Raw genomic sequence first — 14,723 nt, 5'->3', positions numbered from 1 at the left:
TTTCACCAACTCAAACCTTCGACACAGCAACTAGAACATCTCGTTTCTTGCAGGAGTACGCACTGAGATGGACTGGCGTGTTCCGTTGTGTGTGAAAGCACTCTCTTTGGAAGGACTGATGCCCCTCTCGAGGTGTTAACCTTGCCAGGTACGGGATTGAGGCCTGAATCAGGCGGCCCGAACTAGAAGTGGCATGGGGCACGCAGCTGCTGTTGGAGGCCTGCGCGTCCAAATGAATGGGTCATTTGCTAAGCCGGCTCGGATTTCAAGTCATCAAGTCCTGTAAAATATGCCGTGAAACGGCCTAGTCAGTGAACTGATCGCTGGGGGACAAAGGGCTGCTGGGGTAGGCAGCGAGGGGGTTCATCTCGTCCGATATGTTTGTTTACGCCCATGGCAACAAGAAGGCCGTGGATGCGGAATTGCCACAGTGAAATCATCCATGGTGTCATGGGTTTCGGCATCCTCATTCACAGGCCCCAGATCGGATTTTGATAGACGCTGTAGCTGTCGCCGTGTGCGGACGCGCCCAGGAACGTCGTCGAGCTTTTCTATGCGTGCGGAATTCTCATACCACTCAAAGTCTTCGAACTGGAGCTTCTTGACTCGCTGTCCTGGGTTTTTGTTGTTGGCCTTGTCGTAGCGATGGTTGTGATGGTGGGTAATTGGCTTGCTGTCAGAACCTACAAGGGAAAGTAATTAGGTCTCGTCCTAGCGAGGCACTTGTTATAATAGAGACTCACCCTCTTCCCCATCGTTCTCACGAAGGTCGTAGTTGAGCACGAGATTCTTGATGCGCTGCTGTTCCTCTCGCTCCGCCTGTTGCTGGCTTCTCATAGCAACCGCAAAGTGGGAGTCAGTGGGAAGTTCCAGCGTTCGGGTCTGGTCACAATTAGCTCTTATTCCCGCATTAAACATGGAGGAGCTGACCTGTTGCTTGTTCCCCTTCTTCGTGAGCACCGAAAACGCCATTTTAGGGGCCGGGGCTGGTGCCTCGGAATCACCATCGCCTTGGTCCATGGAAAGGGTTGCCTCTCGCGGCCTCGACCGGACTGGGAGCGCGACGTCAAACACAGGGCGTCGGTCGAGCTTCCTGGATTCGAGACTGTCGGACATCATCTTCGCATACTCTCGCTCGAAGTCAGCATCTTCCTCGGGGTCGATTTCCTCTTCCTGCCGAGTGACGATGATAGCCTCGTCGACAGATTCCTCAGAAGTCGTCTGCCGGTCCTCGTCCTGCTCCGCAGATTCTTGGTCAGTGATTGTGTAGCTGGATACCGGAGGAACCAAACGCACTTCATCGTCTTCGTCTTCATCTTCATCGTCAGATGCTGCAACCTCATCCTCATCGACCTCAGCATCGTCATCATCATCCACATCTGCCATCTCGTCTTCTGTCGACGAACCACTGCTGTCATCATCTTGTTCTTGGAGCTCTGGTCCATCAAGCCCAGCCGCCTTTCGATCCTGTGCTAGGACCAGCTGGAACGCCTTGCTGGCCTCCTCCAGGTTTGATGCCAGCTTCCACTGCGGTCTGGTACCAGTGTAGATGTCGTGAACTAGAAATTCGATGTCCATAGGCAGAGGATTCTTGGTGAAGATGTAATACTGTACGTATGTCAGTTGAGCCACTTCTCGGTCAAGTGGGGGGAACATACCTGAAGGAAGGAGAGGAAGTAGTCAAGCTTCTTGCCTGCAGGACCCTTATTAAAGTAGACACCTGAAGCCTCGAGGATGAAGTAGATGAGGCGGATGCGGAAAAAGTCGTCAGGCAAATCGAATGGATTCAGCCGCCCTGGAACCGGCGGACCGCCGTGACCGAAGGTCATAATCTTGTACATGACATCGAATACAACGGCGTGTTCGACCAGACGATAGTTGTAGATCTCCGCCAAGTACTTGACCTCCGCGATGCGCCGCTGGTTGTTCTTGAAGTCATGTTGCTCCAGACCAGCACTGATAGACTCGGCAACGTTGTCAACAACGTTCACGACGAACTCTGTGCGATACCTGTAGAGGTGCGCAAGCAGAGAGGCGAGAAGGTGGATTGCACCATACTTGACCTTGCCGGGCTTGGAGAAGACCTTTTCGAGCGCCTGTCGGACCTAGATGAATTTGTTAGGGCGGACTTAACTCTGCAGCTAGCGAAACCTGTCACTTGCCTCGGCTTCTTCCCAGTGCATCCTGCGGATTTGTCTCGCGATCTTATCGAGAGTCCGCTTCGACAAGTCCACGTAGATCAGCTTTCTCACGAATAGCTCAAGAGGAGTTCGTTCCTTCTGCTGGATGGCAGGTCTCTCGGGTGGATCGACATAGTAAATAGCGTTCTCAATCAGCATCCGCTCGTTGGGTCCGATGTGTTGCACGGATTTCTTGCGCTGCAGGGTCTCCAAGAAGGAGGTCATGCGAGGCGAAGTTTCCGGGTTCCGCAGCAGGTACCGACCGCAGTTCTCAAGGAGGTCGCAAATGATCTGAATGTTCATTTTGGAAAAGTCGTCCAAGCAGACCTTGAGGCAGTGGAAGACGGTGTGCTCAGGGACAATGCCAAATTTGGTCAACTCCGCTAGGTAGCGAATGTTGCCAATCCGGACTTGAGCCAAGAACTCCTTGCTCTTGCGGGCTTGCAGACTGCGGAACTCGGCATCCAAGTACTCGATCACACCTTTGGGAATATCCGGCATGTAGCGACCGAGGGTGGCAATGAGTCTGGCCCAGCAAGGGAGAAGATCACCGCGGTTCTTGGGGACATCCGTGAGAGCCTTGACCAAGCGGTTCCGCGACGCCTTGGAGTTGAGGAAGCAGAAGTCGATGGCAGTCTGATCAATGGTTTCCTTGGTTGTAAGGTCAGGCAGACGCAAGATGATGGCATCGACCTGAGCTCCGATGGTCTTGTTGGCGATCGCAGTCGTCTGGTCGTCCAAAGAAGTATCGGCTGCCTTCAACGCATCACCGTTTTCGGCAGAGTCAGCCTTTTTGCCAACTTGCTCATCACCTTCGGGCTTCTTTTTCTTGGCGTCCTCGAGGAGAATTCCAGGAACCTTTCCCTTGAGATCTGCAAGGTTTTCGTAAAAGCGGCGCTCATCCTCGTCCTGCCAGATGCCTGCTCCATCTCCCTGTCCACGCAGGTATTCGCCCGCCTTCACGATGCCGATACCCCCATTCGCCAGCGCATTCGAAGCTTCGTGGTCCTTCAGATCTGGCATTTCTAGCCCTAGAGTGTCGGCGAGAATTTGGGCGTTGGCAACCAGGCGTTCCTGGGCTTTGAGTTGCTTGTCAAAGTTCGCCTGTCGATCTTCGAAAACCTCTCCGGATTTGACGTATGCCTCAGCATTCTTACGGGACTGGGAGAAAATAGCCTTCTGATCTCGGAGAAGGTGAGTCTTCACATCTTCGAAATAGCGCTTGAGGATGTTCTTGAAGCGTTCCTGAAGTTCAGGTGAGACCAGAGGCGGGTCATCACTTGACAGCTCGCCATCCTCGTTCTCCCCAGAACCCTCGGTTGCCTTGCCTACGCCTTCTTCATCCGCAGCTCTCCGACCTTCGGTTCCTGCTGTCTTCCTGACACCCAAGATATCCCAGGCAAAAGTCTTGACAAAGGTGACGAGCAGGGGCAAATTGGAATGATCACGATCGTGGCCCAGCAAGTCCTTCAGGACCTCTAGTGGGAAAGGCTCCGCGCCGCCTCCCTTCGTGCTCCGGGCCTTCAGCTCCGGGATCTTGCCGGAAGCAGCCTTGACAGAGTCGTCGGGAATAACGTCATCGAGGGTCCTCAAAACGCCGACGAGCCAGAGCTCAGTAATAACTCGAAGCAGGGCCTTCTGGCGGAGTGGCCGCTGTTTCTCCTCCTTCTCTCGTACATCCGGAGGCAGGGATTTCAAGTAGCTCTTGTCTAGAGTGGCGATGCCCCGGCCAAGCTGCCATGCAAGCTGCTGGGTGAACTCATCGGGCCCGAAGCGCTGGTGCAGGGCGCTCACAATCTCGACTCCAGCCTCGACGTCGCCTCCTGTGGCCTTCAACTTGGTGAGTCCTTCGTAGCAGGCGGAAATTATCTCGGACAGGTATCGGTGCAGGCTGAGGGTTCGGATTTCTTGAATAAAGGTGGGCAGGGTGGCGGCTGTCACGGCGGTGCGCAATCGCTTGATGTAGGCGGTGTGCTTTGCCAGTTTCGAGTCGAGGGGCTTATTGACCTCGAACAGGTCTGGGGGTACGCCTCGTCAGCGTCGCAGGAACCACGGAGTGCGGAGTCATGGGGGCACTCACCAGTCTCGCCCGCCCACGCGCGCTCGTTCAGAGAACGCAATTCACCTGTGGCGTACCATGTCAGACTCCAGACCGAGGACGGCACTCTTCGAAAAGTCTCAGCTCTCGTGGGGGACTCACGTTTTCTAGCGCGATCCATCTTGGAAGCAATGGATCGCGAAGGGGTTGATTTTGAAAGTAGAACCAGAGACTAAAGTGGCTACATTCGTAAATGTTTGGTGGGCCGGTCTAACTAAGGGTTAGACAGCCCGGAGCGTTGGAAGCGACAGTCGGCGTCAACTTCGGTAGGCATCGGGGAGGCAAAGGCGACCAAGAGAGCCTTATGACAAAGGCACCCTCTGGCTGATGGCGATGGCCGTTGTCGCTGTGCTGGGAGAGTTGGGTTGTGTTTGTACTTGGGGAAGGGAGGGCACAGCACAGGCAAGCCAAGCTCGTGTTGGGCTGCTGTGGTCTCGCGGCTGGCGGGTTGTCAGGGGAGGGAAGGGGCGGGTGGTGGTGGTGTTTGTCTCGGTGGCAGTCAAGGCGGACGGGATCATTGAAGTTCGGCTCCCAAGGGTGGCAGTCGTCGATCACGACTGACTGCACTGCGCTGCAGGAGTGGAACCTTGTAGGTGGAAGGAGCATGCATACCAGTCAAAGCGGCCGTCAGGGAACCTGGTTGGGCCAGACAGTTGTGGTGGGGCCTCAGAATATCGGATAAACTTGGTGAATTACAAGGTGTGCTAGGCCTCCTGGTGCGGGGCGCAGGTATATGTAGCGCGTGGTACTACCCACCTAGATACCTATCTAGACTGCTGCTAGACCACTGCTAGACCACTGCTAGATAGGTATCAATGTACAAGTGCCAGACAATGCATCCCAACACAATCGATACACTGTCGACTTCGAGTAAGAAATCCCTCGACAACCAGAAGCAAGACTGGGTCCTGGACCCGAGAAAGCATCGACACAATACTACATTGTAGCCAAAAATAGATTTGGGAGGTCTATTTGTTCATCAATAACTCTACTGGTATACACAGCTCCTTACAGTGTACATGCATGTAGACGACCATGCAAACTGGCGGGTAATTATATACACAACAGCATATCAACAAGGGTTCCGTCTTTGTCAAACGGTCGGCCATAACTCATCGACACATCATCTATCCTTGCTGCCACCAGCTTTGGACCCGTGTGAGGCCGACGTTCGAGGAGGTCTCGCAGCAGCGGACGTGAATATCGCAGGCTTCTTGGTCGTGAAAATCGCATCCTCAGCCTTGCGCAAGTCTTCCGAAATAGGATCGCTCACAGGAGATCCCAATGTCTGCGAGTTGCGGGAAGACTCAGGCCTTCTGGGCGTCCAATCCTCGCTGGCTGAATCATGCACATCGCTCCACTGGCTGTCCCCGTCGTCGCTCCTGGCGTCAGCCATCGTTTCGTCGTTCTCCTCGCCCCAAGACTCCTGCTTCACCGAGGTGCCTTGGCCTGCCCCGGCGAGATCCATCATGTCCAGGAAGGCCTGGGGCACCTCCTCGTCCGCGACATCTCCCAGCCGTTCCTTTCGCAGCTGTTCCCTTCTCATTTCCTCCTCCAGCTGCGACTGCTTCTCGCTCATGAGGTGCCTTCGCTCTGTCTCGTCATCCGTCCGAATCAACGTCTTGACAGCCGCCATGACTCCGGGGCACTTGTCCACGATGTAGTTCAAAAGCCGGTCCGCCTCAGGACTCCAGGACGCCATTTGCTCCAAATCCATGTATGCCTTGGTCAGTGTCAAAAGCGTATGGGTGATAGGACGGTTGACCCTAGGGCTGGCACCCTTTCGGCGCATGTCGAGCGGCAGCCTCGTCTTGGCATCGGATACCGCGCGGCGCACCCGCTGCCAGCCCAGCCAGTGAGGCATGAGCTGCTCCTCACACACGATGAAGGCCTCACGGAACTTCTTCATCGAAGCAAGGAACTGGACATAGTAATTCCAGTTCTTGCTGTCCAGCTGGAACTTGGACTGTAGGACCGTGGATATCACCTGGCGTAGGCCATCGGCATCACCCTGTGCAGCATACATGCGCTGCATCGTCTTGAGCGGGTTGGTGAGGATGTACCGCATGGATGGGAGAGGCTCGTCCCTTGTCGTTCCCGGTGCTCCCACATGGCTCATGTGAATTGCGCGGTCGAGTATCATGTTCCACAAGTCTTTGACTTCGGCATAGTTTCCATCGTAGAAAGCCGATAGCATCAGCGACTCCAGCAGTCTCAGCGGAGGCTCCTGCATGTTCGCCGCCTCCGGGGATGAGTTCTGCCACAGCTGCAAGATCTCTGGTACCGCCATGGTCTGCCTCATCTGTGTGAAAACAAAGATCAAGACAGAGGCTAAATCTGTGCGATTTGCTACGGTGTCTGGGAAATTGAGTGTCTGAATCCATATATCTCCAAGCTGCTGCGTTCGCTTGGGTCTCCGCGCGGGCTTCATCGCTTTTCTGAATTGTCGCAAGGCCGAGGTTAGTAGGACATGTTGCTTGCCGTCATCCTTATCTGGCGACCTTTGGGCCAATCCACCTAGGGCTTTGAAGACTCGAACCATAGCCTCGTTGCTCTTCGGCATGCCCAGGTCCCGGAGGATGGTGCTGCTCTCAAGGGCTTTCATAGATTGCCCGCTCCTGAGGAAGGCACTCATCAGCAAAGCATAGTGCCTCAGAGTAGGCTTGAATGAGTGACTTTTGACGGCAGAAGTCAGGAGGTAGAGCGCATGATGAGGTTGCCTGCATAGTGCCAGCCCTCGGAGGAGGTGATCGTATGTTTCGTTGTCATAAGGGACGTCGTGTTCCGTCATCGCCACGAGAAGGCGGTTGACGGCCGTTAGGTCGCGCCGAGAGGCCTGGTGATACAGCAGGGTGTTCCACAACACGGTGCATTCCTCCCGCTTGAATCGGCGCGCTTTCGTTGTCATGACGCAGATTCTCTCCGCATCGAGGTGTCTGTCGTTTTGGGAGTAGGCTTCTACGACACAGTCGACCATGGCCATATTCGGTTCAATGCCATCGTTCTTGGCCATGCGGTATAACTCCAGCGTGAACTCGAGATCTCCTCTTGACCCACTGAGGCCCATCATTGTGCCGTAGCTGTACTTGTCAGGCTTGCAAGCGTCTTGCAAGACGGTGAAGACACGGATCGCCGTGTCATATTCCCCGGCCTTGGCATGTGCATTGAGTAGCACGTTCCAACAAATGACAGGCAGGTTGGTACCGTAGTCACTCTGAAGCTTATTGAACACGCGCCGCACTTCGCCGAGCTCGCCCTTGACAGCTTGGACGTGGAGCAGAGGGAGATACTCCGGGTTCCTGCTGCCCACGGGGGATTTTCGATCAGGGTAGTCTGTCCCGTATGCATCCCACAGTCGCTGCACGGCAATTGCATCACCGCGGCGGGCATGAAAAGTCATGTAGAGCCGGTAACCAGGTATATCCAATTCATTGAAGCGTGTGTGCCAGTCCCTCATCATCATTTCCATGCCGCCAGCATCATCGGCAGGGAAGAAGACTTTCTGCATCATCTCACGCATGACGTGACCGCGGAGCTTCACCCCTCGCAATTTTCGATACTGCCTGTAGAGCTTGATTGTGAGGCTGGGGCCTAATTCTTTGGAATGGCAGATAAGATCTTCGTAGAGCAGATGATCCTTGAGTAGATGCAGCAACAGGGCGAGGTCGTCTCCCTTCATTTCTCGCCAGTATTTGCGGATACATGGGGTGACCACCCTGTCCAGCAAAGTCTTGGAAAACTCTGGATCCTGGCGCACGACGGAACGGCTGGACGTGTCTATGCGGAATACGAGGGCCTTGATTCCGTTCCCAATCTCCTCCATGGAAAGGACACTCTCAATGTGCTTCCACTCGAGTTCCTCGGCGTCGACTCGGTGTGCATCCGGATATCTTTCCCAAACGTCTCCAAATGTCTCCCACTTTGAAAACTTGATGGCCAAGGCGAGTAATTGCTCCATACTTCGACATTTTGTCGCGTAATCGAGGAACTCGTTGCGAATCGCCCTACGTCGCTCTATGTTTGGGGCACTATGGTACAGCCGCCATGCGTGGATGAAGTCGGAGGGATCTTCAGTCTGGAAGATGTCATGCAGTGCGTCCCATCGAGACTTCGAGGGCCGCTTTGCCGTTCTCTGCGCTGGACGAGCCGGAAGCGCGGGCGATTCTGCTTCTGGGTCCGTAAACGAGGTGCTCTCATCATACTCGTCTTCGTAGTCCTCGTAGTCTTCGTCGAATCCTTCTTCTTCAAACGCAACTGCATCGTTTGTCGACTCATTGCCAACAGCGGAAGTTTCTGGTATCTTCTCAGCCGGGGGCTGCGACTGAGACTGCTGAGCTGAGGCCGCTGACGAAGTAAAGAGCCGAGGCACAGCACTTCTGAGGAACAGCCTCGGCCGCTCGTATTTATCAAGAGCTGAAGGGGACAGCCTCCTCAACAGTGACGTCGCACCATGGGGATTCAAGAAGTCGAGCAAGAAAGTAGAGGCCGTCAGGGGTTCCGACCTTGGGTGCCGAGAGACGGGGAAGATATTGAGTGACCCGAGAGGGTCCCGGACGAGTGCCTGCCAGACACTGGACAACTCGATCTCAGCAGCGCCATGGTTCCAAAAAGTGCTACGGAGTCTTCGGTGCGACTTGAGCGAGATTGTTGTCGGAGGGAGCACTCGTTGGAAGTTGCATGGTTCCAGACTTGCGGCCGTTCTTTCAAGCATTGGTATGAGGCAACGGTGCAGACTGCTGGGTTCGGGGAGGGTTGGGATAGCTTCGATTCAGGTCATTATATGTCGGCACGACTGAGGTCCGGAGGGAAGCACGTCAGAGGTCAGCAGTCTCGCTTTACGACTCAAGTCATTGAACTTGCCGCTTCAAATGCGGCCATGAGTCCGTAAGGGAGGTGTGCGTACTTACGCGCTTCATGCTGGAGTATGATGCCGTCACTGTCGCCGCTGTCGCCGCTGTCGTTCAGAGATTCGCCTTCCCGGTCGCGCTAGCACTGGGTATGGATTACTTTCGTCATGTGCCTGGAGTTTGAGGACGGATGGACAGTTGTGGGCTGAAGCATTGAGGAGGGCCACCTGAGCTGAGTTGTCGTGGTGGAGCAGCTCGGGCCTGGCTGGAAGGACTCTGGAGTAATTCTGCCGTCGATGATCTCTTGACTTCGGCCAGTGGCGCAAGGTCTACACGAGAAAAAAAAAAGAACGGCCCGGGACCGCAGGGAGCTCGTGCCCGCCCGCGTCCGGTTTTTGGCAGGGATGTGTTCGTTGCCTAGGTAGTGGACCTGCCAACTGACCGCGACCCCAAGCTTCCGTAGCTCCCCCAAAGGGCCAATTTTTGCGGGGCACGGTTTGCGATGGATGCTTGAGTGAACATCGAAGCAGGAGCCCCTCCACAACTTCATGTTCCCCAAGGCGCATACTGCACAAGACCGCCTATTCCCAGCCCAGAGAGCAGTCTTCGGCCAGCACAGTTGGCCTCCACTCTGCGTCTGCTCTCGCCCATGACAGCATAAATCATAGATCATAGATATCTTGATTGACAGGATTCAGAAGCACGCGCGACCATCATGGACACCACAAAGATCATCCTCGACACGAGGCTGGAGCTGCTCGACTACGCAAATGACTACACCACCTACGCCTCCAAGCTGACCACTCGCCTCCGAAGCACCAAGAAGAGGCTGGGAATTCCGGGAAAGAGCCATGGCAAGCCATCGAACGTCGACATAACTCCCTCGCAGTTGGCGCAAAACCATGAGTGAGTGTGCGCCCCGGCCTGTCTTTCGCGACCAGCACGAGGAGCTAGGCGCTGACTCCCACGCACAGGTTCATCCAGGTCCCTCTCCTCAAGGCCGAGCGCTGCTGGGCCAAGTCCATGGCGTGGCATTCAAGAGATACCATCAATAGCGACACCCGTTCCAACATTGTGTCGAAGCTCGTGAAAGCTGTCAAGGTTGTCGAGAACCTCGTTGCCACGTTATCCGACAGCGCAAGCGGTGCGATAACTTCAGATGTTCTCAGCGCAAAGGCATACGCCGCCGTGCTGAAGGGCGACTCGTCATTCCGGGCCAAGAGGTGGGAAGAGTGCCTGAACAACTACAGTGTTGCAAAGGTCATCTACAGCGCATTGCCGTCGTCCAAACTGGAGGGAAATACCTTCAGAGACTATGTCTCGGGGTCTGTGGATACCCCTCTGCGGTTTGCGCAGCGCCAGCAGAATATACCAACATCGCTGTCCCTCCTGTCTCTTGCGAAACAGCATCTGCCGCAATCCGACAAGGCTCTGGTCTCCGGCGTGGAGGAGGTCGCCCCTGGCTTCCTCAAGCAGGACGAAGATGCCGATATGGCCAACGGTGGTCCCCTCAAAACTGTCACATGGAGGACTAGGGAGGTTCCCGTAGAAGACGCTGAGATTGCCTCGAAATTGGCAGCCCTGGAGACTGCTGCTTCCGAGTTGTCCCAAAAGCTGGGTTCTTCCCCTGACCTGCGGCCGAATGTTAAGGCTGAGGCCTACGACAGTGTTCTTGAGATCAGCAACTATGCGATTGAGGCGACGCTTCAGGCCATTGACGAGCTCAAACAGCAGAGCGTGCCTCAAGGCGACCCAAGGATGCAGAACCTGGCCATACTGCGAACTAAGCTTAACTACGATTTGTTGAGTTGGCAGATAGGGCGAAACCGCGTTCTGCTGGGTCAGCAGGATGGCGCCGTGCTAGAAGACGGCCCAGGCTTGAAGAAGGGCAGCGCTGCAGACACCGAGGCGCCCGCAATCAAGGACAGCCAGCAAGTCAAGCAGCTGGAGAAGAAGGCAAACGTGTATAGCAAGACATTGCAGATCCTGGATGCGGCAAAGGAGCTTCCAGGTGTCGCGGCAGACGAGCATCTTGCAGCAGAGATTGACGCCGTGTCCAAATATTTCACAGCGTTGAAGTAAGTGTCTGCCGGGTTGGTAGTTTCAAATGTCTTCTTGCTAACCTGCAGTTAGGTCTCTTGCAATTGCTCGGTCTCACACACTGATCGGTAATCCTGCGAATGCGCTCGCTCTCATCAAGCACGCTCATGACCAAAGCCAGGCTGCTTTGCCAGTAATTGTCAAGCACAATGAAAGCAAGGACACTGGCCTGAAGACCATCGAGGTCGTCAAATCAGACGCTGAATTCCTTCAGAACCTACTGAAGGGAGAGCTGCAGCGTTGCCGGGCGCTGGTCGAAATTGCCAACCTGCGGAAGCAGGCCGACAAGGGAGACTCCAAGGCGGCACAACGGCCCCTGATCGACAAGCTCGGCCAGTACCCCTCCAAGGGAGTTAACCTCGAGAACATTGTCACCTATCCTCCAAAGATGGAACCTATTCCCATCAAGCCATTGTTCCTGGACGTGGCGTGGAACCACGTCCAATACCCCCAGAAGCAAGCAGCGAAAGCGGGCGCTCTCGAAGACAAGACGAACGCCAAGTCTGGAGAGCCTGAGAAACAGCCTGCTAAGAAGGGCTGGTTTGGATTCGGCAGGGGCTAGGAGGCTCTCCAGCGGCAGGAGATTGGGAGCCGGAGCCGAGGGCCAGCCTGTCAAATGGCCCGTTTTGTGGTCGGGGGCTTTATATACTGTATGCCACTCCATGGCGATGCCTCGTCGTCTTCGCGAGGCGTGGAGGGGTAAACATGTATGACGACAAAGACCATAGCTAAACCAGGCGCCGTGCAATATCAATTAATCAAGTCAGCGAGGCGGGCAATTGGCTCGTTCGATCTCTTCGCCCCTATTGCGTGAAGTCCCTGCCCTATGGAATGTGGATGTGTATTGCGCGGGATTGCCTGGCGCGGAGGCGAATCCTCATTCCTGAGGATCCGAGGAATCGTGCCACCATTCGATTGCATCTTATAGTTAGTATGCACAGTTCAATGGACTCTGACTTCAACTCCTTCATGCGTCAATGAGACTCAGACACAATGCAGGATGCAAGCGAAGTCGAGGGCTTCCTCCATCAACAGCAGACACGGAGGGAGCCCACCAAAACACGATCATTGTTCGAGTACACCAAAAACCTTCTGTTTCCCCAACAACAACGAAAACAAACCACAGAGCCGGACGAGAAACCAAGAGACGACATTGATGAATTTGAAGAAATAGTGCTCCACGATGACAAGACCCGGCTATGGAAAAGACTCCAGCTCCGCACCTTCATCACCTCCCTGACAGGCCTCATCCTCACCATACTCTCCTTCGTCTTCGGCGTCGGCTGCGGGCTAGGCATTGGCATTCCCTACTACGGCGGCTCCTCGCTCTCGCACGTCTTCAGCCGGCCGTCCGACCACCCCAGCGGGATACCCGACAACCTCCCCATCATCTCCGGGGCCCAGCTGACCAACAGGACGGAGCTGGACCTCGACACGGGCTTCGCGTTCCGTGGCTTCCCGCAGGTGAGGGAGTACGACTTCACCATCACCCTGGGGCTCGCCGCGCCCGACGGCGTCTGGAAGCCCATGGTGCTCGTGAACGGGCAGTCGCCCGGCCCGCTGATCGAGGCGGCCACGGGCGACACGGTGCGCGTGCGCGTGACGAACATGCTCCCCAACAACGCCAGCACGAGCGTCCACTTCCACGGCGTCGACCAGCGGGGCACCCCCTGGATGGACGGCGTCGCGGGCGTGACGCAGTGCGGGATCCCGGCGCGCGGCGGGTCCTGGACGTACGAGTTCACCGTCGCCGGCCAGAGGGGCACGTTCTGGTACCACGCCCACGCCGCCGTGCAGTACACGGACGGGCTGTACGGCCCGATCGTCGTGCGGGACCCGGAGGGGGAGATGGTGCCCGCCACCGACGCTGAGAGGATCGTCTTCCTAGGCGAGAATTATCATACCTACGCTGGGGAGCTTGCGGGCCACTACCTCGCGCCCTCGTCGCCCTGGGAGCCCGCCGAGGCCGGCGTCGAGCCCCTGAGTGATAACCTGCTGATTAACGGGCAGAACACGTTCGACTGCTCCGTGGCGTCGACCACTTTCAACTCGACGTTCCGGCAGAAGAACGCGCCGGAGTGCACCGGTGGGCAGGTGTATACGACGAGTGTCCGGCCCGGGACCACCATGCGGCTCCGGCTGATCAACCATTCCTCGTACCTCTCATACTGGTTCAGCATCGACAGGCACCCGCTCACCATCGTGGAGATCGACGGGGTCGAGGTCGAGCCCATCGTCAGCCAGGGGGTGCACGTCAACATCGGGCAGAGGTATAGCGTGGTCATCACCGCGACGGAGAAAGTGGGTGACTACACCATCAGGTCGGCGCTGGAAAAGGAGTGTTTCTTGCCTTATAGCACCTACATCAGTAGTGGATTAGAGTCAATAGGGTATCAGGCCAAAGGGATCCTGAGGTATGAGCGTGATGAAGAGTCGGAGGGAGAAGAAGCATTGCAGGAACAAGACACGGATAAGGAAGAGGAGGAAGAAGCAGAGACGAAAAATCCGTGGAGCTGCGGCGACATGCCATTCGATATGCCAAGCCCGTGCGGCAGAAGGAAGCACATGAGCTACGCGAGGGAGACCCAACCCACATCGTAGACTTCCAGTTCCGCCAGGTCGGCGAGATCAATCGCATCTTCCTGAACAAGGTGAGCAACATCAGCACGCTAACCCACCGTCATCCCAAATACCGTACAGCACCAGACAAAGCTGACCGTGAACCAAAATTCAAACAACAGACCTCCTGGAGCCCCTACCAAGACGACGCAACCCTATGGCAAGTCGCAGCCAACGAGCGAGACAACGACTTCACCACAGACGCAGGCGGCGTGTACCACAACTGGGGGTTCCGCCTGGACCAGCAGGTCCTCCTGGTGCCAGACGGCAGCGGCGCCGCGCAGGTGGCCATCAACAGCCTCGACGCCATGGAGCACCCCTTCCACATGCACGGCCACAGCGTGCAGGTCGTGGGCTGGGGGCCCGGGCGGTACGACCCTTCTTCCTCTTCTCCCTCATCGTCGACGACGACGACCTGGAACCTGGCCAACCCGCTGCGCCGCGACACCTTCACCGTCCCCGCCGAGTCCCACGTCGTCATCCGCTTCAGGGCCGACAACCCGGGGATCTGGGTCATGCACTGCCACGTCGCGTGGCACCTCGAGGCCGGGATGCTGGTTTCGTTCTTGGAGCGGCCGGGTGATCTTAAACGTCTTGTGGGCGAGATGGACACGGAGACGAGGGCGCGCTCGGAGAGCTTTTGTCCCAAGAGAGCCGGCCAGGGTGTATGATTTGATCAGGGGTAACATTAGCGGTGCAACATTCATGGCGTTCATTTCACCCGGCGCATTCGATGTCTTCACTATACAAATGGCAGGACACAGTAATAATTTGAGCCAAGATGGTTGAGGGGGGTTGTCGTATTATCTTGCGTTGTCATCAACATCTAACAATTGTACACACATTTCGAGAGACCTCTGTCCCCCCAAAACCATGCCG

The 14,723-nt window shown here is 56.0% G+C and overlaps 4 protein-coding genes across 4 annotated transcripts; 2 read left to right on the top strand and 2 right to left on the bottom strand.

Moving 5' to 3' along the window:
• Nucleotides 1-304: 304 nt before the first annotated feature.
• Nucleotides 305-4,399, bottom strand: INS49_000030 (uncharacterized protein; the record flags this gene model as incomplete). The annotated part of the gene is made up of 7 exons (XM_043160868.1): nt 305-367; nt 430-683; nt 744-1,608; nt 1,659-2,105; nt 2,253-4,198; nt 4,261-4,305; nt 4,381-4,399. 7 exons carry the CDS (start codon nt 4,397-4,399, stop codon nt 305-307), a joined length of 3,639 nt encoding a protein of 1,212 aa, XP_043029374.1.
• Nucleotides 4,400-5,401: 1,002 nt separating this feature from the next.
• On the bottom strand, nt 5,402-8,989 carry INS49_000029 (uncharacterized protein; the record flags this gene model as incomplete). Its single annotated transcript, XM_043160867.1, has 1 exon — nt 5,402-8,989. One exon carries the CDS (start codon nt 8,987-8,989, stop codon nt 5,402-5,404), a length of 3,588 nt encoding a protein of 1,195 aa, XP_043029373.1.
• An 851-nt stretch (nt 8,990-9,840) lies between these two features.
• INS49_000028 (uncharacterized protein) lies at nt 9,841-11,787 on the top strand (the record flags this gene model as incomplete). The annotated part of the gene is made up of 3 exons (XM_043160866.1): nt 9,841-10,031; nt 10,100-11,203; nt 11,259-11,787. 3 exons carry the CDS (start codon nt 9,841-9,843, stop codon nt 11,785-11,787), a joined length of 1,824 nt encoding a protein of 607 aa, XP_043029372.1.
• A 431-nt stretch (nt 11,788-12,218) lies between these two features.
• INS49_000027 (uncharacterized protein) lies at nt 12,219-14,515 on the top strand (the record flags this gene model as incomplete). The annotated part of the gene is made up of 3 exons (XM_043160865.1): nt 12,219-13,639; nt 13,705-13,876; nt 13,967-14,515. 3 exons carry the CDS (start codon nt 12,219-12,221, stop codon nt 14,513-14,515), a joined length of 2,142 nt encoding a protein of 713 aa, XP_043029371.1.
• Between the last annotated feature and the right edge of the window lie 208 nt (nt 14,516-14,723).

This window comes from Diaporthe citri (assembly GCF_014595645.1).
Source record: "Diaporthe citri strain NFHF-8-4 chromosome Unknown scaffold_1, whole genome shotgun sequence".
NCBI lineage: Eukaryota > Fungi > Ascomycota > Sordariomycetes > Diaporthales > Diaporthaceae > Diaporthe > Diaporthe citri.
Note: the sequence above shows the minus strand (reverse complement) of the source record. Positions and strands in the feature narration are given on the sequence as shown.